Here is a 26217-nt window from a genome sequence, read left to right as displayed (position 1 = left end):
GTAAGTGGAGTAGCTGGGATTCATTCAGCACTTCCATTGTTTAATTACTATGCTATACTGTACTACTACTCAGTCTGGACAAGAGGATCTAACCATCCAAAAAATACGTATATAATATAATACATTTAATCATATGTATGCACTTAGAAATAGTTTGCAAATGCATAAGTATGATTTTAGCTTGATACATACACATGAAAAAAAGATCTGGCCACCTGTATATCAGACAGATAACAGGGTATCTCTGGGAGTTGGGAATATGGGGGACTTACTTCCTAGGTCAGACATTTCTGTATAATTTTAATATTTGCAACAAACATGTATTGCTTCGGGAACCAAAAAGGACAAGAAAAAATATAATTGGAGTAAAGGACAAATTGATAGGTGAAATGGTGATAGCCTGCCTCATTATTTCATGCAGGACTTTGCATATGTTATGGTCTTTCTATCCTTATATTGGCCTCGCTGACTTTTATTTATCTCCAAAAGTCAGCTATTGCCATCTCCCCCAGACAAAGCGCACTCTTGCCTTTGTACTACTGCTATCCATTGCACACACTTCTGTGTTTCATTTACCCCACTGTGTTGTAATTATTGGTTTAATAGTCTGTCTCTACACTACTTAATGAGCTCCTTATAGCCAAGAACCTGGAGCAACATAAATACTCAATAAATATTTGTTTTGATTTGATTGATCTAAATACCACGGAAAGTGATCCCATTAGCATTTTCCTCTTCACCAACAAGACAGAGAATGCTGCTTATGAGTCAGCCTAGATCCTCAGCTCTCAGGAAGCAGAGTTCAAAACACTGAGAGAGAAGATAAGTGTGACCTTTTGGGCAGGAACTCTAAAATGGGAAATGGCTCAAATACACTTGGGAGGCTCTCACACTCTGATTTAAAATGGTTTTGACAAGCAGGAAACTGAGAAGGAGTCAGGAGACTCGCCAAGGGGCCACTTAGAGAACTTTCTTTGGTAAAAAGATATAAACACATGAGATAGAGAGTCTAGGGACCAAGAGAAAAAATATCAGAGTGGTCTAATGTCAAGAATAAGTTTGGGGAAGCTGGAGCCCAAAAGAGGTGAGTTCTGTGAAGTTTGCTGAGAATATCCGCGGGACTTTCCCCTACACGCACGGCAAGATGAATATAAAGGGATGGTGTCTTCAGGGTCTTGGGAGTGGACTCAGGTTAGCGATGGCTGAGTGGGTAGGAGGGCTCAGCCAGGCTGCTGGACCCCAGGGGTTAGTGGTCAGGCAGTTTGGGTGACACATCTTCAAATGTACTTTCCTCCCAGGACTAGCTGCAATGTGGGTGACAGGTCTCGGCACATCTTTTCATTTCAATTCCCACTTCTGGGCCTGTAACAAGCCTCTTTCTTGGCCTGGTGAGGTGACAGAGGACCAATACCATTGTCTGCTGCCATTTCAGGTACTCAGGAGCCACGGACAGAACAGCTTTTGCAATCTATGACATCATGTCCACCAAGCACCCTTGGAGAGAAGTATAGAAGCAATCTCATTCTGGTTAAATTACTTTTGATCTCTCCAAAGCTAGAAGGTACATTTCTGAAGTCTGCTTTAATGCATACATTTTAAAAATGTACCTTTGCCCAATGCCTCAGGATGGAAGAAAGCAATCCAATTTAGAAGCACTAGTCAGTGTTTTAAACCTGGCAGAAGTGGTGGAGGCACATGCTGATATTGTTATTGTTAATAGTAGTGAATTTGTTGCATTTCAGGTAACGTTTATGTCCAGTACGTACTAATTAGTCTGTGGCTTTTAAAATTACACAAAATAAGCTTCTTTTTAATTTTTTTTATTTTTTACCACTTTTGACTTCATAGAGATTGCCTAGTTTTTAAACCTGAGCCCCACCAGTAGTAATTAACTTACTTTATATATACAAACCAGCCTTGTATTCAGTGCACTAGGGTTTAATATTCATTGTGCGTGTCCAAGTTTCATATGTATTAATTTAAAAATCCAGGTGTTGATGATGAATAAAGATGAATTCAAATAGATTAATATGCATAAAATAAATTAACGTAAATTTGTTTTTCACCAATAAACCCTAGGAAATGAAGACTAATGGGCTACTAATTAACAATCAAGTCACCCTACCACTGTGATCTATGGCTTTAAGTTCCAAAGCAAAAGCATAAGAATAAGAACATTTTACAAATGCAGATTAGTCTAAATTACATTCATTTGATGGCCTATGTTAATATCCATGTGCCATTAGTTACATTTTTCTAAGCTCATTTATGATCAGCATAGATTCCAATTAAAGTACACACTGGAGTGTCAAGTATAGAGTTGCTTTCATCTCAGGGGCAAATTATGAGTTTGGCATTTTTGCATATGTAAATAAAGTGTCATCCGCAAGATTTATCTGCCCTTTCCACCTTGGTCCTTTCCTCAATTTCACATTATAAATAATTGATTTACAGTTATTTCTAATCAATCATTGCCAGGTTATGGAGATAGGATCTTACTGAAAAACAAAAGCACTTCAAAGGGTAATTCATAGCAGTTGCTTCTACAGCAGGAACTGAGGAGCTGGGGGATAAGGGTAAGGAAGCAGGAGATTTAATCTTTATTCCCTTCTGTACATTTGGATTTTGTATCATGTGCTTTTATTACCTATTCAAAAGTATGTATAGCTATTGCACACCCTGGGACTGAGGGTGCACAGATGTGGAAAGCCTGTTCACTCAGAACTTATGCGGAGTCACTAGCCCTCTGCATACTTGTTGAAAATCTTCCCCTGTTGTCTTCTTACCACTCTAGCTATTTTACCACTTGGCACTTTCTCCCACAACTCTTCTGAAATGGTTCTCCTGAAAATTACCATTTTCTCCATTTAACCTCTCTATAGCATTTTACCCAACTGATAATTCATTGATGCGTAATCATTCACACACTCACTCAATCAGTGAGGTTTGATGTAGCAACCTCTCTATTCCAGGCATAAGGATGGATTCAGAGACGAACAAGCTCTAATCCCTTCCTTCAGGGAGCTCAGTTTGACAAAGGACGGTTACATTACATTTTGATAGATTGCATAAAAGAGGTGTTTACAGAAATGTAATGGGAATACGTAAGAGGCACCCAACCCAGCATGGTTGGGGAAGGGGAGTGGTGGGAAGAGGAGGATGCCAGGAAGCTCTGGCAAGAGATTGTAACATGCTGATGCTTGAAGGGCAAGTGTTAACTGTCTCTGCTTAACAGAGTGTGTTGGTGTATTCAGAGAATTAAAAATCTCCAAAAAATGTCTTGAGCACCTGGTTTGCATGGGACCTTATCGTTGATGAGCCTGGAGAGACACACAGAGGCCAGATCAGGGGAAGCCTTGGGTCCCACATTTGAGCTTTAATCCAAATGTAGTGGGAACCATGTAAGAGTCTTCTCCTCTTGTAGGATTTTAAGCATATTTGTGATAATTAGGTTTGCATTGTAGACTTATCATTCTGGTAGCAGTAAGGAGATGCCAAAGAACTCTGAGAGACAAACAGGAAGAGTGGGAGCTGGTTGCCAGGAACCAGGAGGAAATGGTGGGGCTTTAACTAACATGGAGAGGAAGGAATTGAGGTTTTTTTTTTAATGCAATTTTATTGAGATATATTCTCACACCGTATATTCCATCCAAAGTATATAATCAATGGCTCACAGTATCATCATATAATTGTTCATTCATCACATAGTTGTGCATTCATCACCGCAATCAATTTTAGAACATTTTCATTACTCCAAAAATAGAAGAAAAATAAAAAAGAATACCCAAAACATCCCATACCCCTTTCTATGCAATGATTTCCCATGCCAGGCTCTTCTCCACAGGGTGCCATCTTCCCCCCGGGCTCTGATACCTGGTGCTGGGCCACCCCCTTTTGTGGAGAGCCCCCCAGGCCCTGATTCTCCATGCTGAGCAGTCCTCCTACACAAACACCCTCATAACCCCACTTGTCCTCCAACATCCCTATGTGGGCCACCAAGACTCCTCTCACCAGGCAGGATCATCCACCTGCTCCTTCCTACCAAAGACTTCAGGAAGAATGGCTCAGAAAGAGAAAGGAAGGGAAGGAAGAGGCGAGGGAAGGGACCATTATATATATCATTAACACCATCATATTTCTTCTGGCTTTCTTAACCCTGTTTTCTTGGCCAGCTTATCATCAGAATACAGGCAGTTCCCAAGGTTCTGCTTTAGGAAGCAACAGACAAATGATTCAGACGCTGGACTATGTAATCTGCACCTCCACTTTCTGGCTGCACCACCACTTACCTTTTTTGTGCTTCAGTTTCTTCATTTGTAAAAATGGAAATAACAGCCTATATTTCCAATTCTTAATAGACATTTTCATTTGAATGGGAATTTCATTAGCTCAAATACAAGTTTAAAAATCAACTAATTTTTTGTTCCTTCCAAAACTTATTTTCCGGAAGCTTCTATCACAGTGAATATATACATTTATTCTACAACCATTGGTTGAGTGCCTACTATGTGGCAGATATCGTGGCTAATGATTTGGATCCAGATATAAAAGGCTAGGTCTCTGCCCTCAAGACGTTTACATTTGAGAGGAGGGGGCAGTGTGATAAGCACTCTGATAGAATTAAGAAATTGCTGTACCTCTTCTTTGTTTTCAAATCTCAAGAGAATTAGGCTTTTCTGGAGATGGTGATAAATGAGTTAATCTTGAAGACAAACAATAGTGAGCCAGTTGGAGAAGAAGAGGACAAAGGCCCTCTAGGCAGAAGGAGCAGCTTGGAGGAGAAAGGCAGGGGGGGTGATGGTGGACCGAGAGACGTCAGGCCACCAGGAACAGGGCAGGGATGCCAAGGGGCTCTACTCACTGCTTCATGCTATGCACTTTGTTTCCAATCTCCTCCCTCTTTCCATTTGACCCATCCAAATCCTATCCATTCTTGGTCTTCTCCACCTGATCATGAAGCAAACTTCTCTCTCCTCTGAACTTTTTTTTGCAATTACCATCCAAACAGTGTATTTGACATTATGATACTAATAGTGTCTTATATCTGTAGAGTAATTACAGTTTTCTAAAGGCTTTTATCTTTAAGTTTTGTCTGCACAATAGAACAATTATTATTTCTTCTAGAGCTATCTTGACACATTGAAATAACTACTGCTTGGCCTGCCTCCCTAACTACATCGAGAGCCCTTTAAATGCAGCAGCTGTGTCTTCTATTTCTTTATACCCTTCTTATGCAGAAGCAGTGATCAGTCCATGAATTAACTTAATTTTCATGTGCATTTTATTGCATTCATTAGCATTCTGGTTCTGTGCATTTTTGGCTAGCATAATGAAAACTTTTAAATGTCCTCCAAGATGATTTGTCTGTCATACAAATAATTAATGGCCACATTACAAATACAGAATGTCCTGGGCTCTGTTCTATGTACTCTCTAGTATATATGTCCCACATGGGGAGGGAATAACTGAGAGAAAACTCACTAATTAATCTTAAAAAGTCCAGAGACCCTTTTGAACTCATCTTCAGTGATATGGCTCCAACTAGTCTGATATCTTACTTATTGCTTGCTGGCTGGCTTAACAGATAGTTACTAGCATCTTGGGTCAGGAAAGCAAGCAAAAGCCTAGAGTTTCCTTGTGAAGAATCAAATTAACTGCTATGACTCAAAAAAAGGAGGGCTGGCAATTGCCCTTTCATTTCCTATCACTTCTTCACTCGTCAGCAACCCCTCCCTCACCATACCACCCCCAGGAGTAGTTCTCTATGAAAATGTATGCCCATTATTAAAATTCAGACTTCTAAATAACTAATCCCATTATCTAGATACCTTCCTTTCTTCTAGTCTGCAATATATTGAATTATTGGACTGCTTGGATTGATTCATCTTAAACCTGGGTTCTGGGTTATTTGCTCACCCTTACAAGCTCCCAGGTTGGGGAAGGAGGTGTGTGACTTATGAATTGGAGCAATGCACTGAACTTGGAACATTGAGTTAAGCTATTAATTCATTAGATTTATTGAGGGTCTTTCCCAAGAAGGGCTCCTGATACATATGAGAGCACTAAACAACGCAATGCAAAAAGGAGAGAAATAGGGATGAAAACTGCAGGGGGAAAATGGAAATCTGCAATAATTAAAAGATCCAGTGGAGAATTCAAATGCAATAGAAACCTAGTCGGACCAAGTTTTCAGGAACAAATGCAAACACTGGAAGCAGCATAATGTACCAGGAAGAATATGTAGGGGTTTTGGAGTCACTGAGGTCTAGGGTCAAATCTCAGCTCTACTTGCTTACTAGCTGGGTGACAGAAAAAAGTTACTTAAGTTCTCTGAGCCATAGTTTCTGCAGTGTATAGATTATGGGTAACCATGGTGTGCTGGTAAATGTTTAACAAGTGGTTCTCCAAAAATAAAGCCCTCCTGGTTTGTAGCTTTAACTAGGCTGATTTCAAGCTACCAATATGTCTCTGAACACCAAGTTGAGAAGAAATATGCAGGAGTGCACCATGAAATGGTGTTTCCATCTTACATATACAATAGATGTAAATTACCTCAAAAGCATAGATTGAGTAAAATGTAGGGAAACAATTAGGAAGTTATCCTTTGAGTATTTATTATCTATATTTTAATATAATTTTAAATTGTAATTTTATGTAATTTAATTTTTAATAATGGCTGTGTTTAATAAACAGCTCACAACATTTCAGAAAATTTTAAAATCCAGCTTATAAGAGCAGGCTCCAACACATCAGTGATAATCGGACAGTTCAATTGAAATAGTTTTTGCACTTAGCATGATGCCTGGCACACAGTAGGAAGGCACTGAGAGGTCTAGTCCTTCCTTTGTCTTACCTGCTTTGTGAGGCGAGTGCGATGCTAAAAAAAAAACCCAGAGGCAACCAGCAGTTACGGAACCTACAAACAGCAAGGACTGCCATTTTTGGTAGTTCGCTTTCTCCAGAGAAGCCCTTTGGAAATTGCTATCATCCATCAATTGTCAGCCTTTGAACTCCACAAAGGAAGGTGCTAACAATAACAATGAAAAAGAACCATGTTCACTCAGCAATTCACCCTCCTGCCTAAGGTTTTCCCAGGGCTGATGTCTGTCAGTCTGTCGTATGTTTTCAAGCTGCTTTCTTTGAAGGAATCTGAAGGTTTTTCTTGTCTCAGATCTCAGCATCCTGTCATCAGAAACTCCCCACCTGTCACTCTCCGTCAGGACTTAACTTTGTTGCCCGTGGGTTGCATCCTCAATAATGCTTAATCCTTTATTTCTTCCCATGGCCATGTGCTCTTATCTGGCCTTGTAATGTAAAGCCCATGGCACACCTACAGACATGAGAAGATTGAGCTTTTATTTCCATCGTATTGGGGTGGGATGAGGCATTGCTTACCCAAGGTTTCTTGTCTTATTAAATCAGAGCATGCTACTCTGCTGCTTAAAACCCTAAAATCCGTCCTGTTGCTCTTATACTAAAACTCGACCTCCTCACCCTGGGATACGGGCCCTATATGAACTGACTCACCCTAACTTTCCAACCACATCTCCGGCACTCTCCCTCTGTATTACTGTGTCTCATTCACACTGGCATTCTTGCTGCTACTTGCGCTTACAAGTGTGTTGCCATCTGGTGGCCTCTGTGTTTCAGGTTCTCACTGCCTGGGCAGCGCCTGCCCAAGATCCTCTCCTCTCCCAGCCGCTCCTGTCAGTCAGGTTTCAGCGCGAATCACCTGTCCCTCAGGTGTCTGTCACCATCCAATCATTTGGTTTTGTTTTCTGCATTACTTTTGTCCTTTGTCACCATGTGAAATTACCTTGTTTCCTTGTTTTAAATTTTTTCTCCTTCCCCTACTAAATATAAGTTCCATGAAAGCAGGAGCCATCCCTGTCTTCCCGTTCTGCCTTCAGTGCCTCTAACAATCCCTGGCACCTATTAGGCTTCCTATAAATATTTTTGAATGATCAAGTGATGCAGCCAACCTGAGCTTTTGTTGTTGAAGTTATATTTGCTATGAAAATAATTTTCCATTATTCGAGTTAAAAAAACAAATAAACTTGTCTGAAACTTACTGAGTGCCAGAGCTTAGAACTTTTCACTCCATTTTCTTTTCACAAATCAGTTTCATTAATTCTCCAGTTCTCCAACATCCAGGGCTCCTTTTCCCAGTTCCTCTTAGTTTGTTTCCAGCCGCTTCTCTCCCCTCAGTCCTGTGTCTTCCTCCCTCGAAGCCGCTCCCCCATGCCTGGGCTTGCAATGCTGGTGCCACAGGTGCTTCCCTGCCCTTCGAACTTCCCCAGACTCCTCAATTTCTGCACCCCGAGCACCAGCGAGAGAAGCTGGAACCCACACAGGGAAACGTCAAGTCCAGAAATAGTTGGGTACAAAGTGCTTTCTCATGCTTGTCTTCCTAACAGATGGAAGAATTAGTTGCTCGATAGCTCGTATCTCACCAGCACTGTCCTAAGTGTGTTCATTTGTTTCTCCAACAAATAGTTATCATGGCCCTTATGTGCCACACCCTAGGTGAGGCTCCAAGAATACCAGCTTTATGCTGTTCATTCTCCTGGCTCCCCCCATCCAGTCTCTGCTTCCCTCTGCACCCTGGGAGGCTGCCCCCTGCTGCCTACGCCTCCCAGGTGTCCCGCTGGCAGCTTTCTGGTTGAGTTTCAGCCAGTGGGTGGCGTGAGAAATCAGAAAGAGTGACGTCAGGCATTTGCTCCCCACTCCCTCCCTACTTCAATGGTGTCTCCCCAGCGTGTGGCTGTGCTGCTTGGGACTTACAGCCCCTGTATGGTGGCCCCTCCTCCACCTACCCCCTCTCACTGAGTCACTGACCTCTAGTTACACCATTGCCATTTCCTCCTCCTGTCTCTTCAGCCCTAGGGGTGGTATGGTTTCCACAGTTGCTAGTCTCTAGGTGCCTCACATCCCTTGATTGATCTTGCAACCCTGACTATGTCCCTGAAAGTAGTCCTTTTATTGACATTTCTTCAACTGAACAATCTGACGATGACTTCTGGGCCCTGATGATTGAGGCTTTATAAAATTTTCTAACTTCAACGTTAGGAATCAGATAACCTGTTTCTTCATGTGCAGCAGCTTTGGGGACTAGGATGTGTGTCTCAGCTTAGTCACCATGATGATTGGTCCTAAGGGACCACCCAGCATCCCAGCACATCCTGGCGCCAGGCCCCCCTACTTTATCATCTTGCTGTCTTTCATCCTTGCTGTTGGTGCTGTTACCACTGAACCTGTTGAAGCAAGTACAGGGTTGGTGGAAGCAGAATTAGGGGCCAAGTTTGGATACATTTGACCCAGCAATGAGGAGGGGCACCTAGAGAGAATCTGAGTTACACTGTGGTTATTTGGGAGGGATGCTTATAGCATTAGATTATGTCACATTTAAAGAATGTGGAGTATATACAATATATAAAAGTGGTGCAATTATTTATAGTCTGATACCTTTTAGGCTTTAGAGAAAATTTGGTAGTTTAATTTATTAGAATAATGCATGTTTGGAATCAGATCATTGTTTGGGGGGTGGTTATAATATTTATAAGATTTTAATGGGGTGTCTGCTTTATTTTTTTTTTTTATAGTGGTGGTGGTGGTAGGAGTTGAATTTTAGTCTGGTTAACTTTTAGTGCTATTTTTATGGTTTTTGAGATAACTAGATGACAAGTTTAGAGCAGAAGACGAGCAGCTGGGGAAGACTGTTACACAGGAAAGACAGAGAAAGAGGGAAGGCGGTCTAACAAAGAGGGTCATGGACCCAGAGAAGGAGACTTTGGCTATACAAACAAAGGGGCAATTCTGTGTTGTGCTTTGGCTTCTGTTTGTTCTAAGTGCCTCTTTTATAATTTGGGAAAATCAGTAAAGTCGGACATATTTGAACTGATATCTCTGTAAATGTATATTTTTTTCCCCAGAATGAAGTGCTAACATAAAATATAACTTTGAAGAGCTCATGTCTTAATTTTCAAAGAGACACTATTATATATCATGAAATAATATAACATTACTTTCTCGAGGATCACAGCAAGTGTAGGGCTTTGAGAAACCTTGCAAGAAACTGTTGAGATGATGTGAACCCTGAAATAAACCTTTTCCAGGAAGGTTTGACATTATTACCAACATGAGCAGTTTAGTGCTTACAGAAGAGGGCATTCACACAGTACTCTTAATACTTATCTTTATTATGAAAGTGTTTCCAAAGTAAAATGATCCTCATAATAATGATTGCTTCCAGAGATCAAGAATGAATAATTATATTTTCATATAAAAATCAGCAAAACACAATAACCATACATAAAATAATTCTAATTGGCTAACAGTATACCATTCCATGCCTGACAGAGATGCCCAAGCACTGAATTGCCTTAGAAAAACAAGTAAGATTTGGTCATCTATCCTATTTCTCACTGCAAGTTAAAAAAGAAAGAAAGAAAGAAAGAGAGAGAGAGCAAGAAAGAAAAAAAGAAGAAAGAAAGAAAGAAAGAAAGAAAGAAAGAAAAAGAAAAGAAAGAAAGAAAGAAAGAAGGAAAGAAATTAAAAAAATTAATCACTACTCCCTTCCATGACAACAAATGGCCGTGGAGGTAAACGACTTTGTGGTCAAAGAGTTGAAAATAATGAGCTTAGGGCCTTTAAGAAACTTTCAGAAATCAAAGTTGGAGGGTGCTCAGCATGTTTAAATTAATGAAGCTTAGGTTAAAGCCCCAAAATTGCCACAAAACTGTTCTTATTACCGAGCTATTTTTGTTTTTTTGACCAATCGTCAAAAATCCCTAATTTTCCAACGGTAGTTTTAAAAGGACAGAAAAAAAAATGTCTTGATAAAAATCTGTTTTAACTGAACACAGAAACCAGACTGACAGCTTTTGTTTCCTGGTTTCCTGGACATGCAACATATGCCAAAATAGAAAGCCAAGTTTTCATGGACCCATGTTGTACAGAAACACACACATGTGGCCACAATACTTTTTCAGAAAAATGGAACCAGGCAGAGGAGGAGGTGTGGGTACATAATTGATCCAAACACTATTGGCAAATCCTTAGCAGGAAAGCGATAATATCCCAGTTTTCTTTTATCAAGAGGACCAGGAGGCGGAAAGTAATGTTGATGAACTGAGATAAACAAGACCGATGTTAGACTAGCTTCCCCTCCCGCCACATCCTGCTTAGTCTTGTAGAGACAATACATTCCATCTGGCAGCAGGGACCTTATTTTTTTGACTTGGTGGAGTCTTCTCTGCGGCCTTTTGGTGATGCTTTCCTTCCAAAGCTTTCAGTGGGAACTCACGTTGGAAAGAGTAGGAAAAGATTAACAGGTTCTCCTTTAGGTTCCTGCATATCTTATTAACAGTTATTTTATGATGTTTTATAATCTCTCAACACTTTTCTCCTGAAAGCCAGCATCAGGTGTGATACCTCTGAGTACATCTTAGGGGAGTTCCAACAGCAGGGCAGATAGGCCTCCATGGCACCTCTTGAGCACCCCCTAGAGGAGGGTAGGGGGCTGTGCACACAAAGAACTGCCAGAGTAGATGAAAGGAAAAAACCACAGGGCCCTTCTGGCCTGTTACTATGAAAAACTACAATGCGGCTGCAGTGAACCAGTGCTAATTTGAGGATGCCACAATATTATTTTATCAAGAGATCCTAAACGGACTCCGGAGGTAACAACTTCATTTAAAAATATATCTTGCTGCATTTTGCATGAGTTCAAGAATGGTTTATGATTATTGAGTATATTCCTTCCATGGACAGCAGGCTAGATGACAAGAAAAATATCTTGAGAGGGAATTTCAGGCTCTCTTTCCATACAAGTTACTTAGAAACTGAAGGTGCCTTCTGATCCCTTTCCCATGAGGCTGACTTCAATCTGGTTTGATTTTTTCTTATTTGGATGTCAGAAACATTTCAGGGTTACTATTACTCATCTACAAAGCAGGAGTTAGCCAAAGACAAAGACAGGAAAGTAAGCTAACTAGCATCTAAAGACCTCAAATACCACATGAAACGTAAACATTTAATCTTTTATTTCCAAAGGATTTCTTGAAGCCTCTCTGGACACAATGACATTACCACACATACTGATAAACAGGATCTTTTAATACCTTTGGAATTATTCTGTATGCTTTTTATACTTCAAATTAAGAAAAATACTCAAATATTCAGGCAACTTTGGCATTAACATTTCCAAGAAAGGAGAAAAAATAACTCTCAATGCAAAATCATGAACAGATTGAAGACAATCACAGGAGTCCATAAAGTTCTCTCTGATGAGCACTTTTGCAAAGCCTCAGCTCAGCTGTAATGAAATCTAGTTTTTAACTTTAGCCCAAATAACAATGAGTTTGAAATACACAAAGCAGAAGATTCAGATCCTCTCAGTTTGCTCGATTTCAAACTCTTACCAGATACTCAGAATGGAAAGTTTGGCAACAGAACTGGACATTTTGAAGTTCACCCATCATTTTGGTTAGAGGTGATCTGATTTTATCTCGCTTCTTACCTCTCATCCAACTTCCTGCTTTCTCTGCGGAGCTACCTTTTCTGCCTAGTTTATCTCTGTCAGGTGCCAGTTTCATTATGTGATGGTCCCTCAGGACACCATCTTGTCTAGCAGCCCAGTAAAAACTGAATTAATAAGTTCAATTAATAAATTCCTGGGGTGAGGCAGCAATCATATACACTTTTACAATGTATACTTTAATAATCTAAAATACTGATAGTTGCTCCCCTACTCTTAACGTCCATATGACTAAATTTGGATATGTGAATTGTATTTGGTTTCTCTGCTGATCTTAGGTCCTCTGTGACCTTGACTCTACCATATTTAGCTCTGTGGCCAAGAGGCTGAAAGGATTCTTCACTCCCAGCTGTGTCAGCAGCATGAACACAGGATTGACAAAGGACAGGGGAAGGTTCTTTGTACGTGGTGGACGGTTTTTATGAAAAAATGTTTGGATAAGGATGATTCAATGAGCTTTCAGTTTTTGGATAAACAGACAAATGCATACCTAGACCACACATTTTATATCATTTATTGACCAAAGGTCAATACTTGGTTTTTTACTTTTTCACCTTCTAAGCAATCTAGAAAAGCTAGAACATTGGAGAATAAAATATTACTTTTTCTAGACTCCTTCCTACATATCCCTTTGTACCCCGGCATAGGTTGAAAGTGGTCAGGAAGAAGGGATATCAACACAGGCTAAGTTAATTAACAGGAAACATCACTCACACTAACCCACAGTTGAACTGACAAAATATGCTTCCAAAATGATGGCCTGGCCCAGGCGGAAGATAAGTAACTCATGTTTTTCTCTCCCAGCCTTATCTGGCCGTTATGGGAATTTGAGAAGAGTAGACAGGAATATATTATTATTCTCCTCCAAAGGCCTACAAACTCCATTTTGATTAGCCTAAAAGAACCCTTTGCTCTAAAATGTAAAGTGAAATAACATCTATAGACACATAAAGAACTGTAGTCAGTTAATGCCACTGGTAAGAGAGGCTTTTTGTCTTCCCAGTCCTCTTTTAAGTGACTTCTGGGGAAGCCAAAACAAAACATTGTTTAGGTTTGCCTTTGCAAAGGACAAATGCGATTTACTTAATTTTATACAACTCTTCTAAACTTTCAATTTCCAAGCTATTCTTCCTGAAATTATTATTCTGTGCTAAAGAGTATCACATGATCAAAATCTGAGCACACTGTTTTCCCTCTGGTTCATTTAACCTATTAACAGGACTTGCCACAGACACTAAAGCAAGGTAGAATTCATTCTTCTGTTCCATGTTTTAGTTGATAAGAAAAGAAACTTATCTCCTCAAAATTTTTCAGTTATAACATGTTAGTTATAGCTTTTTATGTATCTTTGCATCTTAGAGGATGTTCAGAAGACTAAGCACTTCTGACGTTTACGCTTGGTCTTGCAAACTCAAACCATCCACAAATTACACACCTAGACAAATCTGTGTTTTGTGAAACAAAAAATATAAAGCTTTACAAGCAGAATTTAGTTGCACTGTTCTCTCAGTAAACAAGTAGACGTATTTCTAATTCTCTTCAATTATTACTAAGGACCATGCCAGAAACATACTATTTTTGTAAACATATGGGGGAACAGATCCAATATTATTGTAAGAGGCTTTTGTTTAGGAGCATTCTTTTAATTATTAACTCACAAGTTGCAAATTCTAGGCACAAAGCTTTATTTTATTTTTATTTTTCGAAATTGGATTGAATGTGAAAGCCTCTGAATGAAGCACATACTCTCAAGAATTTTGCTCATCTTCACCAAGCCCTCATTCACTCATTTATATTACTGCATTTTGCTGTGGACTCCTATTTTAGATGATGGTCTTTTCCATTTATAAAATAACTATTTTTAATATCTTTTCATTCCTATTTACTAGAAGTGGGGAAAAAAGAGATAAAATGTTTGGTTAATGTATATAGTTTTCTTAGCTATATACAAATAACACTGCCAGGTAGGAGAATCATGGGAACATATTTTTCAGTAATCTTTCTCATTGCTGGTATTGCTGTGGCCCAACAGAATTTTAATTATTTTTCTGGAAATAGCTCCACTTGAAAAAATATTCCTGGAAACTGAACAAGTCTTCAAAGAAGGAAGCAAAAGGACTTGGAGTGTAGTGCTGCTCAGTTTCCAGTGGCAGGAGAGTCATTTTGGGTTATATTTAAGGAGAAAAACAAAGGGTAAAGTACTCTTTTTCCCATTGGCTTTATTTTCCTCAGCAAAATAAAAAAATTGAGATAAAATACCAGATAGGGCTTTTTCTTCAAAGCTGGTTGAAATAAAGTGCTTTGCAATGGAAGTGTTCTTTGCCAACTCTTGAAAGTCTCCTTTTTCTGTCCCCAAATAAATTCATGACATGATAGAAGACTGGTAATTTCAGGGGTAGTGGCAAAACCAGGTTGAAATCAGTTGCCCTTTTTATGTTATGTCCAGCTCACGGGGACAGATTCTCAAAATTTAGAGTGAATTCTTTATCTGTAATTATGCCCTTAAGTACATGTCTTCCTTCAGAGCCAGTGCACTGTCCTCATCATAGAGAATTAAGAAATCTCTGTTATATACAAGGTAATGACTTAATCCCTAAGTAACTATCACACTCATTGAAGAGATCATGGCTGTGTGCATAAGAAATGAAGTCTTTTTGAAAGCAATTTAATACAAAATCAATTCTTAAAAACGTCTTCCCCAAACTATCCTCTTTAATTCCAATTGCTAATTGACCATGGAGACCAACAATTTAAAAACCTAGTTCATCATGTTTAAACTTTATGCTGGGAGACTGGGCGCTAAGACTGTAAAGGCATTTGAAAATGGACAGTATAACACAAAGAAAGCAAACCTATTCGGAGCTGTATGGGAATCTTGCACGGGTTTTGCTGGCTCTAAGTGACAAATTAGGCTGATGCTTTTAACAGCCTGGGCTACGGCAATAGAAAGGGGGAGAAGCAGATGGTGCATCTCCCTCACTGTCATGAGTCAGAGATAAAAGGAGTGAGGAAATCCTCCTTTGTCCACAGATTTACAAACAAATACAAAACATAAATAATATCCTAAGACAGTACAAAAGCAAATACTGTTCCCTTGTCAATTACATATAGCATGCCTACATATAGAGAATGGTAATTCTTCATTCACAGACACAACATATGGCAGTGCACTATCAAAATGCTTTGATAATCCTAATTTTTGTTTCTGGTGCTGAGAGATTATGAAAGGAACTGCATTTGCAATTTATTAAATACTTCCAGGAACAAACAGTTGGCTTTGTTTGGGATTTGTAGTTTTGAGTAATTAATCATCCATGGGGCAGGCGCCCGTCAGGAGGTACCCATTGGTACCATTGGTTCCGTTGGTGGCTGTTGCAGTGTGGGGAATCTTCCCTGGAGGTTCCGAGTCCTCCTCGTCTGAGCTAGACTCAACATCACTTCGATTATTCTTGGATACCTGTGGAAAACAAAGAAGGTGAGCGTAACCAGCTCCAAACAAACCATCAAGGTAAGGCATACTCAGAAGCACATGCAATCATACACAAAAGTAAACAGAAACCAAATGTTAAATAAAAGCAGAAGAGATTAAGAATATTGCTATAGGAATGAATCACCTTTCACTGGAGATACATAATTTGGGTGACAAAGTCACCTATCAAGGAATGTAGGGGGATTTAGGCATCACAGAAGGCTGGTCGTACTGACCCTTTCAAGGTACCTTTTGAAATTGAGAGTGTCCTAGTCTATGAATCCTACTCTTAGCTGAAAAGTGGCATGATGTACCACTGGAATGACATAATAGGTATTTGGTACAAATGGATAAATTAAATCTCCGATAATCATATTCTCCTTGTGAATCATTTAAAGCCAGTTCTCAACCACAATAATGGAGAGATTTACTTACTTAAATCACTTAAAAAATATTCCTATTTGGCATTATAATGTACTATTTTATGATTTAATCTGCTTCCCTTTTATGACTGCTAAAATTAAGTAGAAACTTTAATTTACATACCACATAGTGACTAACGGCAGGAGGAGGCATTTTGGCAATCTGCTGGGTGAGGTCAAGCTTAAAATATTTCCAGAGGAAAATCCACTGACTGGATCATCATGAAATGGCTCTGTGATTCCTGGACTCTTCAACTCTCCATTTAGTCTCATTAAAGTAATGAGGACATTAAGATAAAGCACCAGGATATAAATCAATATAATATCATAAAGGATGAAAAAAAAAAAAACTCCATTGTCTATCAAGGAAGTAATTTAGGGGGGAAATAAGAATAATTTGAAACTCCTACCCTGTAAGTCCAAGATACAGGAATCATTTTTTACCCAGAAGGCTCTGGGACCTTTTGAGTAACAGAGTACCATTTACTTATTTTCTAAATGTGGTGGTCTTGGGGGTCTGGGGTCCTGACTTCACAGAAATCTTCACTATCTAGGTGCCTGTGATTCTCCAGGGGCTAGGTGAGGAGGTTAGCAAAGGCTCCAAGGAGATATACCCAAATTAACTGGGGGCTTTTCCATGTCACATCCTGTCTGTGTAACCACCACCCCCCAACTTGAAAATCCTGAATTCACCCGCTCCAACTTGAGAATAAGCCATCTCTCAGGTGGGTTGTGACAGCTAAGAAGGACTGAGGCATCCCAACAACACATATTGTATGGCCCTCACTACAGCGCCTCTTGAGATGGCAGTGAACTCCCATGGACCATCTCCAGGAAGTTTGTTAGTTACAGAAACACCAAAATGACTAGATTGAGGATACTTTAACTGAAAAACATGGGTCAAAAAGCATTATAATAAAGCTCCACTACATTCAGAAGTTCATTAGTCAAAACTTAAGCTGATAGAAAGGAACACTCTAGCTCTCAAGAGTGATTAATTTACATTTGCATACTTAGTAAGATTACTTAAATTGCCTTTGGGAAAATTTGTATTTACGCTACCTTCAAAGAAAGGAACAATTTAGCATGTCTCAAAATAACCCAAGACAAATATTACTGTCCGAGGTGAGCAGCAATGGCAGTTAAGATATTCAGAAGGCTGCGATCTGGAGTGAAATTAATGAGGGTTTCTTTGTAAAGCTGAAGGAATAGGCTGAAGGGAAAACAGTATGTCTGGTGGAAATAGCAATGCAATAAGGACACAAGTAATCTAATCCACAGGGTCCTTGGATCTTCAGTATTGTCACCACACTAATTCTATTGGGTACATTGATTTAATTTGTATCCAAATGAGGTCAAGAACATTTTAAAACAGAAATGTCTATTTACTTTAAAGAGTATGAGGTCACAGAAAAATATACTTTAGCTTCTAAAAATGAATTGATCAAAACAGTTTGGATTTATACTGGAGCTGAAGCTGAGAATGGGCTTCACAGTACAGGTCTAGTTGCCCCATGCCCCTGTGGGAGGGGCCAGTTCTGTTGTCCTGAAGGAGGCCACGTGCTGCTCTGTGCCCTGGGGCACATCAGGCAAACGGCTGATGCTCAGCTTCCTGCTGGACTGTGTTAATTCTCTCTCCAAATTAGTTCTGTTTCTCCTACTTAACTTTAGTCTATTTCAGTCTCTTAGCCAAAATGTTAAATATCAACTAAAGAAGCCGCCCCCCCCACAACTTCTACTGGATCATGCAAAATTTAGCACAATGCATGTGCACATAAAAGAGCACCAAGGGAGCTGTTCCCGGCACCCCTTGGAGATGGGAGGAGTCACATCTCAGAGCATCTAGTCAGTGCCAACAGATTAGACAGAAAAACATGCATGGAAACAAAAGGACGAGAGCCCCACCAACAGGCTAAATGGCACCCAGGACAGGGATAGAGAGAGGTGTGAGGAACTTACATGTAAAGGGTTCCACTTCCCAGCCTTCCAGGGTGGCAGACAGAAGAGAACAAACAATGAAAGTAAGAAAATGTCATAGAGAATGATCCAGAAATAGCAGTGTTTTACACAGAAGGCCTGGGGCTCAGGAAGCTTTATTTGAATCTGCTCCAGGAGTCTGGTTTATTTTTTTTCTTTATTTTGAAATAAATTCAAAGTTATAGGAACAGTTGCAAAAACAATACTAACCCCATACACAGAACTCCATCATACCCTGACCCCCCTCCCCCGATAGCCCAGTCCACCAACTTTTTAACATGCTGTCACATCGCTAATTCTTTCCCTCCCTCCCTCCCTCCCTATCTATCATCCATCATCTATTGCTCTGTCTTCTGAACATATGAGAGCTAGCTGCACACATCCTTGAACATACACTATAATTCACATATACACTTCCCATGAACAAGAACATTCTTTTATGCAATCCCATTAAGCACAGCTAAGAAGTACAAGAGATTCAACAATGACAGAAAGCTTACATTCTATATTTCCTTTACCTTATGTCTCAACTGTGTCCCTTTGAGCCTCCTGTCCTCCATCCTCCAATTCCATCCAGGTTCATCCTTGGCATTCAATTGTCTTCTATTTAGACTGTCTTTTTTTTTTTTTTTTTCAATTGTGGAAACATATATACAGCCTAAATCCTCCCATTCCATCCCCTCCCTAGCATTCCATTAGTGGGATTAATCACCTTTAGAATGTTGTAATGCTCTTTCCCACCATCCATTACTAGAAATTTCCCTTCACCTCAAACAGCAACCCTACACTCATTTCTTAACTCCCCATTGCCCCTTCCCCCATTTCTCTTAACCCATACTCTACTTTTCATCTCTATGGTCATATTCTCTGATACTTTCTTTGTGTTTACTGTGGGGCTTAAAGTTAACCTCTTAAATCCATAGCAATCTTGTTTTTCTTTGATACCACCTTCACTTCAATAGGACATATAAACTATTTTCCTATACTCCTCCATTCCCCCACCTTTCTATAGTTGTCTAAAATTACATATTTTGCGTTGAGTTCAAAACCACTGATTTGTCATTAGAGTTTGTGTATTTTATATCATGTAGGAAGTAAATAGTGGAGCTACAATTCAAAAATTATTGACTTCTATTTGTATTCCATTGTGGTTGGAGAATGTTCTTTGAGTATATTAATTTTTTTTTTTTTTTTTTTTTTTTTTTTAATTTCTTGAGGCTTGTTTTATGTCCCAGGATATTAGTCCATTCTGGGGAAAGATCCATGATCACTAGAGAAAGATGAGTGTCCTGGTGATTTGGAATGTAAGGTTCTATATATATCTATTAAAATTCTCTATATCTCTTTATCCTTTGTTTCTCTGTCGGTAGGGCTCCCTTTAGTATCTGAAGTAGGGCCAGTCTTTTATTGGCAAACTCTCTCAGCATTTGTTTGTCTGTGAAAAATTTAAGCTCTCCCTCAAATTTGAGGGAGAGTTTTGCTGGATAAAGTATTCTTGGTTGGAAACTTTTCTCTCTCAGAATTTTAAATATGTCATGCCACTGCCTTCTCGCCTCCATGGTGGCCGCTCAGTAGTCACTACTTAGTCTTATGTTGTTTCCTTTGTATGTGGTGAATTGCTTTTCTCTTGCTGCTTTCAGAACTTGCTCCTTCTCTTCAGTATTTGAAAGTCTGATCAGAATATGTCTTGGAGTGGGTTTATTTGGATTTATTCTATTTGGAGTTCACTGGGCATTTATGCTCTGTGTATTTATATTGTGTAGAAAGTTGGGGAAGTTTTCCCCAACAATTTCTTTGAATACTCTTTCTAGACCTTTACCCTTCTCTTCCCTTTCTGGGACACCAATGAGTCTTAAGTTTGGAAATTTTATTTTATCTATTGTATCCCTGAGATCCATTTTGATTTTTTCAATTTTTTTCTCCATTCTTTCTTTCGTTCTTTCATTTTCTGTTCTGTGGACTTCTAGGACACTGAGACATTGTTCAACTTCCTCTAATCTTGTACTGTGAATATCCAGCATCTTTTTAATTTGGCCAACAGTTTCTTTTATTTCCATAAGATCTTCTATTCTTTTATTTACTCTTGCAATGTCTTCTTTATGGTCTTCTAGGGTCTTCTTTATGCCACTTATATCCTGGGCCATGGTCTTCCTGATGTCCTTTAAATCCTTTGCCATGTTTCTGTTCCTCGATTGTAGTTCTTTGATTAATTGTGCCAAGTACTATGTCTCTTCTGATATTTTGATTTGGGTGTTTGGAATTGGATTCTCCATATCATCTGGTTTTATCATATGCATTAAGATTTTCTGTTGTTTTTGGACTCTTGGCATTTGCTTTGCTTGATAGGGTTCTTTCAAGTTGTAAAAAAAAGATACTAATCTAATTTTTCAGAAACACAGTTTGGTGGCATACACTTTCTCTAACTAACCAGCAGATGGCGTCTGTGAGTCACCTATACCCCTCAAGTCAGTTCTCAACCTTGTCCCCACGGTGCGTGGGGAAATCATTCTTGTGGGGTTCAGTTGGAGAACTCAGTTTGGGTGTGTTGCTGGAGCCGTCCACCCTGAATGTCGGGTGTTGTCTGGGTGGCCAGGGAGGAAGGGCAGCTTTAATATTCAAACCTCCCAGGTGTTCCCGGAGATTCAAGGCCGCCGCAAGAGTCTAAGCCTTCATTTCAGTTCAGCCCCAGACCCTCTCTCTTGCCGTCCCACAAACCACTGGACTTGGCGTAGCGTCCCTGGGTTCTCCGAGAGGGCCTCCCCTCCCAGCCACGATCCTCCAGGACCTCTGCCGAGGGAATGCCGTGCTACGTCACCAGTGTGCGCTGTCCCTCAAGGGAAGCCCAGGGCCTCTGGGCTGTGCAGGGGTGCTCTCAGCCTGATACAAAGATGGCTGAATGGGGCATCTCAACCCCATCCCCCCCTCGCACAGTTTCTCCTTCCCAGCTCCGGGACAACTGGCAGGGCTCTGGGCTGTGGGCACGGACCTGGGCAGGAGTTTATCCAGCCCTCTGGGGAGCCAGCTGCTAGCCGCGGGGTTTCTTTCTGCTTCCAGCTCTCCCCTCTGCTCCCCCGGCCCTGGAGGTATCTGCAGCGGGCTATCCTCCAGGCCAGACACTGAGAGGCTGGCCCAGCCCCCTCTTGCTGTGTTTTATTGCGTGGTTCCAATTGTCACAACTGCAGCCGCTCCTGGGTTTTTCCCTTTTTTTTTTTTTTTAAAAGAACCAGTCAGTCTCCAAGCGCCAACCCCTGGCTTCCCCACACCTCTGTGCGGCTGCGGGTCTTCCAGCCAGCTTACTCACTCATTTCGGAATGCAGACTCCTGGTTTCACCAAGTATACAGCCCCTGTGGTACTAGCAAAGCTCATCCAGCTGGCGCATCACTGTAACCGGTATTCTGGGTCACTTTCTGGTTTTTATCTAGTGTTTTTCACAGAGGTGTTTTTTTGCCCTGTCTCACCTAGCCGCCATCTTAGTTTCTCAGGAGTGTTTTTTAACCAAACAGAGTTAACTAATTTTTACTGGGAACATCAGGAATGGATTCACCCTTCAATTTGAGAAAAAGGTTTGTTTCAATGGGCATGCTGTACCATGCAACCAGATAGGACAAAGGGAGACAGAGAGGGAAAGAAAGAGCACACACAAATTATATATCATTAAATCTAAAATTATAAATGCAGATCATCAGAATCATAGTCAGCAAAGAAATGTAAAAGAAAAAATGAGCTAAATGGAAGGTGAAAAGTTGGTTTGTGTTTCTAGCAAGTTATGCTACATTTTGAAGAAATGAGAGTAGTTTTGATGAAATCTGAAACAGTAAGTCTTTTTTTCGATTCAGAAGAACCAAAAAAACCAAATTTTCTGGGAGCTATTGGAAAGGCTGAATTTTATCTTACCTTGCCTTTTGAAAGAGCTTTGTAAGCTACTTTTATGACCAAGTAAGACCAGACGCCACTCATCCATTGTATAAGCAACAGCAGTAGGTTAAAAACCCACCAGGAAGGGAAAGGTCCAACGATCTCCCAACTTTCAAATAATGTAGTATTTAATACCCTAAGGAAAAGAAGAAAGTAAATTAATGAACCAAACATTTCACTTTACTTTTAAAGGAACTCTAGTTTCTGCATGGAAGCACAAGGTTAGCAAAAATCCCTCCTTCCCTGGAAGGATGGTCTAAAAGCCGACCAGGTTCTTAAAACTCTCATTGCCTGAAGTTTTCTCTCCTAGCGGCAACATGACATTCATTTTGATTCTGGCTCAAACAGTGTTTTTAAGCGCCCCTTAAACTGTAGTCATCATTTCTTCCAATAGCTTCCATTAAGTTTTTGGTTGTGATTCTTCCTCTAACCACTTGTTAAAAGGCCTGCATAGCCTGTGAAGTGGCCGTTGGGCTTTAAAGACGTTTTAAGGACCACCATTTGATAACCTCACATTGCAAGAAAAAAGATCAAGTTAATTAATTTTGTCAACATTAGATAAGTACAACCCATACGCCTGGCACAATGCAAAGCACAGTGGGAATCAGAACATGCTTAAGACCTAATCCCTGTCCTCAGGCAGCTTGGGGAGCCACTAGCGGGGCGTTAATTTTTTAAACCTTCTCTTGTGAAAGAACTGACAACTGAAAGACATTGTTTTGAAGTGATGCCTTGAAATGAATATTGGAAGAATCTTTTAAACAATTATTAGGATATAATGAATTTACTGAATTTTAAGAGAGTGAAGTTAGTGTAGTTGAGGTAGGAAAGTACTTGTATTAACTGGTTCTCTTTGTGATCTACCATCAGGACCAGAATGGAGCAGCCATACAGAGCAGGTATGTGAGGGCTGGTTTCCAGTGCTTTGCTCTAGTCCCTGCCTGTGTCCGTTCCTGAGCCTTTGGAAGTTGACTGACATCTTCCGGACTCATACCCCTACCACAGCATCCACACAATTTTGGAAGCAATCTAACTTCCCTGCTCTCCTCAGTTTCCTCTGTAGATGGTTTGGAGATCTAAGGGTGTTGACAAGAGAACTCATCTAAGTGCATTTCCACCAACCACATATTTAAAAGTACTGTGATTTGCTGGGACCCATACTTTTCTCTGGAGAGGCCAGGGGGACAAACCCTAGTGGCTAAGGTGGAGAGATGGGAAACTCTCAGATTTAAGACACTAACCACTCATACAAGGACAGAAGACAAATGCACAAATAACTTTACTACAAGAAAGAGTGGATGCATGCTTCAAGAGAAGTTAAGAAAAGTACTCTGTGAATTTACAAAAGGAAAACACTTATTGCCTTTCGGATAAGAGATAAGAAAAAGAGAATGAGAAATAGACAAACAGGATCCCCCTTCCAATTTCAGCAACCTCTATTTATAGACTAGCATGAGGCTAACAGAGTTCATCTCTAACCCTGCCATGCTAGTTGTCTCTGAAGAACAATGTACAGTAAACATATACGTTAAAACCCAAACACAAAAGCAAGAAATTGAATTCATCAATTCATTAAAAGAATGATAGTAATCGTTCTGGAGAAGGAATGTTAATATTAGGAAATCTAGTAATGTAACATATCACATCTATAGGCCAAATTGGTGCGAACCTTATTTCAAAGCACCAAAAGACATTTGGTAATGTTCACTTCCCCACTGCTGATGTTTAAAAACTAGAATTCAGAGAACTTGCTTATGATTTTTAACTCTCTCGTATCAGCAGTTGTCATCATTTTTAACAAACCCCAGAGTTATTTCCTTTAAAATCAGGAACAAACCAGGAACAGTCAGTATCACCATTTTTACTTAGCACTCTACTAGAAGTTCTATCCATTGAGTACGGTGGGAAGTCAAAGACTTGATTTAATTTCAAATACAAGAACATAAAGTATCTAAATATTTTTAAAAACCAGCAAATTATCAAAATGTGCCATAACAAGGAATGGTTAAAAATTAGTATTCATTCTTATTCCAGAAATTATGAAGCTATTCAAAGTATTGAAAATGTTTAAAGCGTCTCTAATGATATGGGCAAAGCAAGAAAGAGAAAAATACATTATTATATCATTTCAAATCCATAAAAATAAATATATTATTTGTATATATGCACACACACCCACATATAGAATAATAATAATTTTATTTCAAAACTAGCTTTTCTTGACAGAGTATGCATTTTGACGTTCAGAGAGAATTTAGTTTCATCTGAACAGAGGGAAGTCCTGGGTAAATAGCAACAGCAAGTGCATAATGCTATTCATTATATATTAGCCTTTGCTGGATTATAGGTTGAGAACCTTTCTCACCATTTTGGTGCTAGAAGTGATGTTACTGCGTGGCTTAATTTGAACAGGTTGTCGGGGCAGTCACGGGTGACATGGGATTCACATTTAATTTCTGAAATACTGCATCAGAATTCCATGGTGAGAATCAGCACCTCCAAGATGCTGCTCAGAAGTAATGGGGTTTCTTTGACAATAGACTTAGATGCCTGCAGAGACACTTGGGAAAATGCAATCAGGGCCTCAAATGGAGCTATATCTCTCAGTGAGAAGCCTGGTAAGAAAAACAATGTATCAGGAATTTAGAATGGGGAGAGAAATATTATGCCTCTACGACTCTGACAAGCAGTAAACTCTGGCTTTTGGCTACGGTATATGTTTCTGAGGAGGATGCTGCCCCATATGGTCAAACATTTAAATGGTGATAAAGCTGAATTTTGCAGGATTGCTGAGGGATGGAAAGAAAGAGAGAATGGGAAGGAAGAAGGAGAGAATGGGAAGGAAGAAAGAAAGAATGTGTCCGTTAGAATGGAATATTAGTGGTACCTTACTTCTGTTTTGGAGAAAAGACTTCTTTTTCACCTGTACAACATGTAGAGGTCAGGCCAGGCAGAGGTCACAGTCTCAGATTGCCTGTGGGCCAGGCCTATAATGCACATCAGTGAAAGACGCCAGATTCAGAACAAAGGGAGCAAGGAGATCGTGATGGGCTGGAAAGGGGTGCCCACAGTAAACAGGCTGAAAAGCTCCAGCCAATTGTAGTCTTACAAGAATTTAGGCTCAGTGTTGCCAGTTAAAGAGAAACAAGATGTTGCATAATCCTGCCTGTTATGCAAAATACCGGAAATGGATTGGCTTTTATAAAAGGGGGTTTATTTGGTTACACAGTTACAGTCTTAGGGCCATAAAGTGTCCAAGGTAAGGCATCAACAAAGGGTACCTTCACTGGAGGATGGCAAATGGTGTCGGGAAAACATCTGTTAGCTGGGAAGGCACGTGGCTGGCATCTGCTCTGGAGTTCTGGTTTCAAAATGGCTTTCTCCCAGGATGTTTCTCTCTAGGCTGCGGCTCCTCAACAATGTCACTCTCAGTTGCTCTTGGGGCATTTGTCCTCTCTTAGCTTCTCCGGAGTAAAAGTCTGCTTTCAAAGGCTGTCTCCAAAATGTCTCTGTAAGCCGCAGCTCCTCTCTCAGCTCCTGTGTGTCCTTCCAAGTGTCCCTCTTGGCTGTAGCAAGCTTGCTCTACTGTCTGAGCTTATATAGTGCTCTAGTAAACTAATCAAGGCCCATGATGAATGGGCGGGGCCACTACTCAATGGAAATTATCTAATCAGAGATATCACTTACAGTTGGGTGGGTTGCATCTCCATGGAAACACTCAAAGAATTACAATCTAATCAACCCTAATACATCTGCCCACACAAGATTGCATCCAAGATAATGGTGTTTTGGGGGACATAATACATTCAAACTGGCACACATGATATCTGTATTTTTGTGTACAAATACCACGTGGCCCTACATGCCCACCAGAATAGCTGAAATTGAAGACTAA

At 40.0% G+C, this 26217-nt stretch overlaps 1 protein-coding gene across 2 annotated transcripts in view; it reads right to left on the bottom strand.

Moving 5' to 3' along the window:
* Positions 1–10215: 10215 nt before the first annotated feature.
* The window catches only part of CERS6 (ceramide synthase 6), a 357725-nt gene continuing 341723 nt past the window's right edge, over positions 10216–26217 (bottom strand). Inside the window, exons 9-11 of one of the 2 annotated variants that reach the window (XM_037849819.1) lie at positions 22302–22458; positions 18389–18412; positions 10216–15995 (exon numbers count right to left, since the gene is read on the bottom strand). In XM_037849819.1, the coding sequence (XP_037705747.1) occupies positions 15843–15995; positions 18389–18412; positions 22302–22458 (334 nt within the window). In that variant the 3' untranslated portion in view covers positions 10216–15842. The remainder of the gene's footprint in view (positions 15996–18388; positions 18413–22301; positions 22459–26217) is intronic. The other variant, XM_037849820.1, reaches the window with a different exon arrangement.

The sequence above is a fragment of the Choloepus didactylus genome, chromosome 9 (genome assembly GCF_015220235.1).
Source record: "Choloepus didactylus isolate mChoDid1 chromosome 9, mChoDid1.pri, whole genome shotgun sequence".
Taxonomy (NCBI): Eukaryota; Metazoa; Chordata; class Mammalia; order Pilosa; family Megalonychidae; genus Choloepus; species Choloepus didactylus.
Note: the sequence above shows the minus strand (reverse complement) of the source record. Positions and strands in the feature narration are given on the sequence as shown.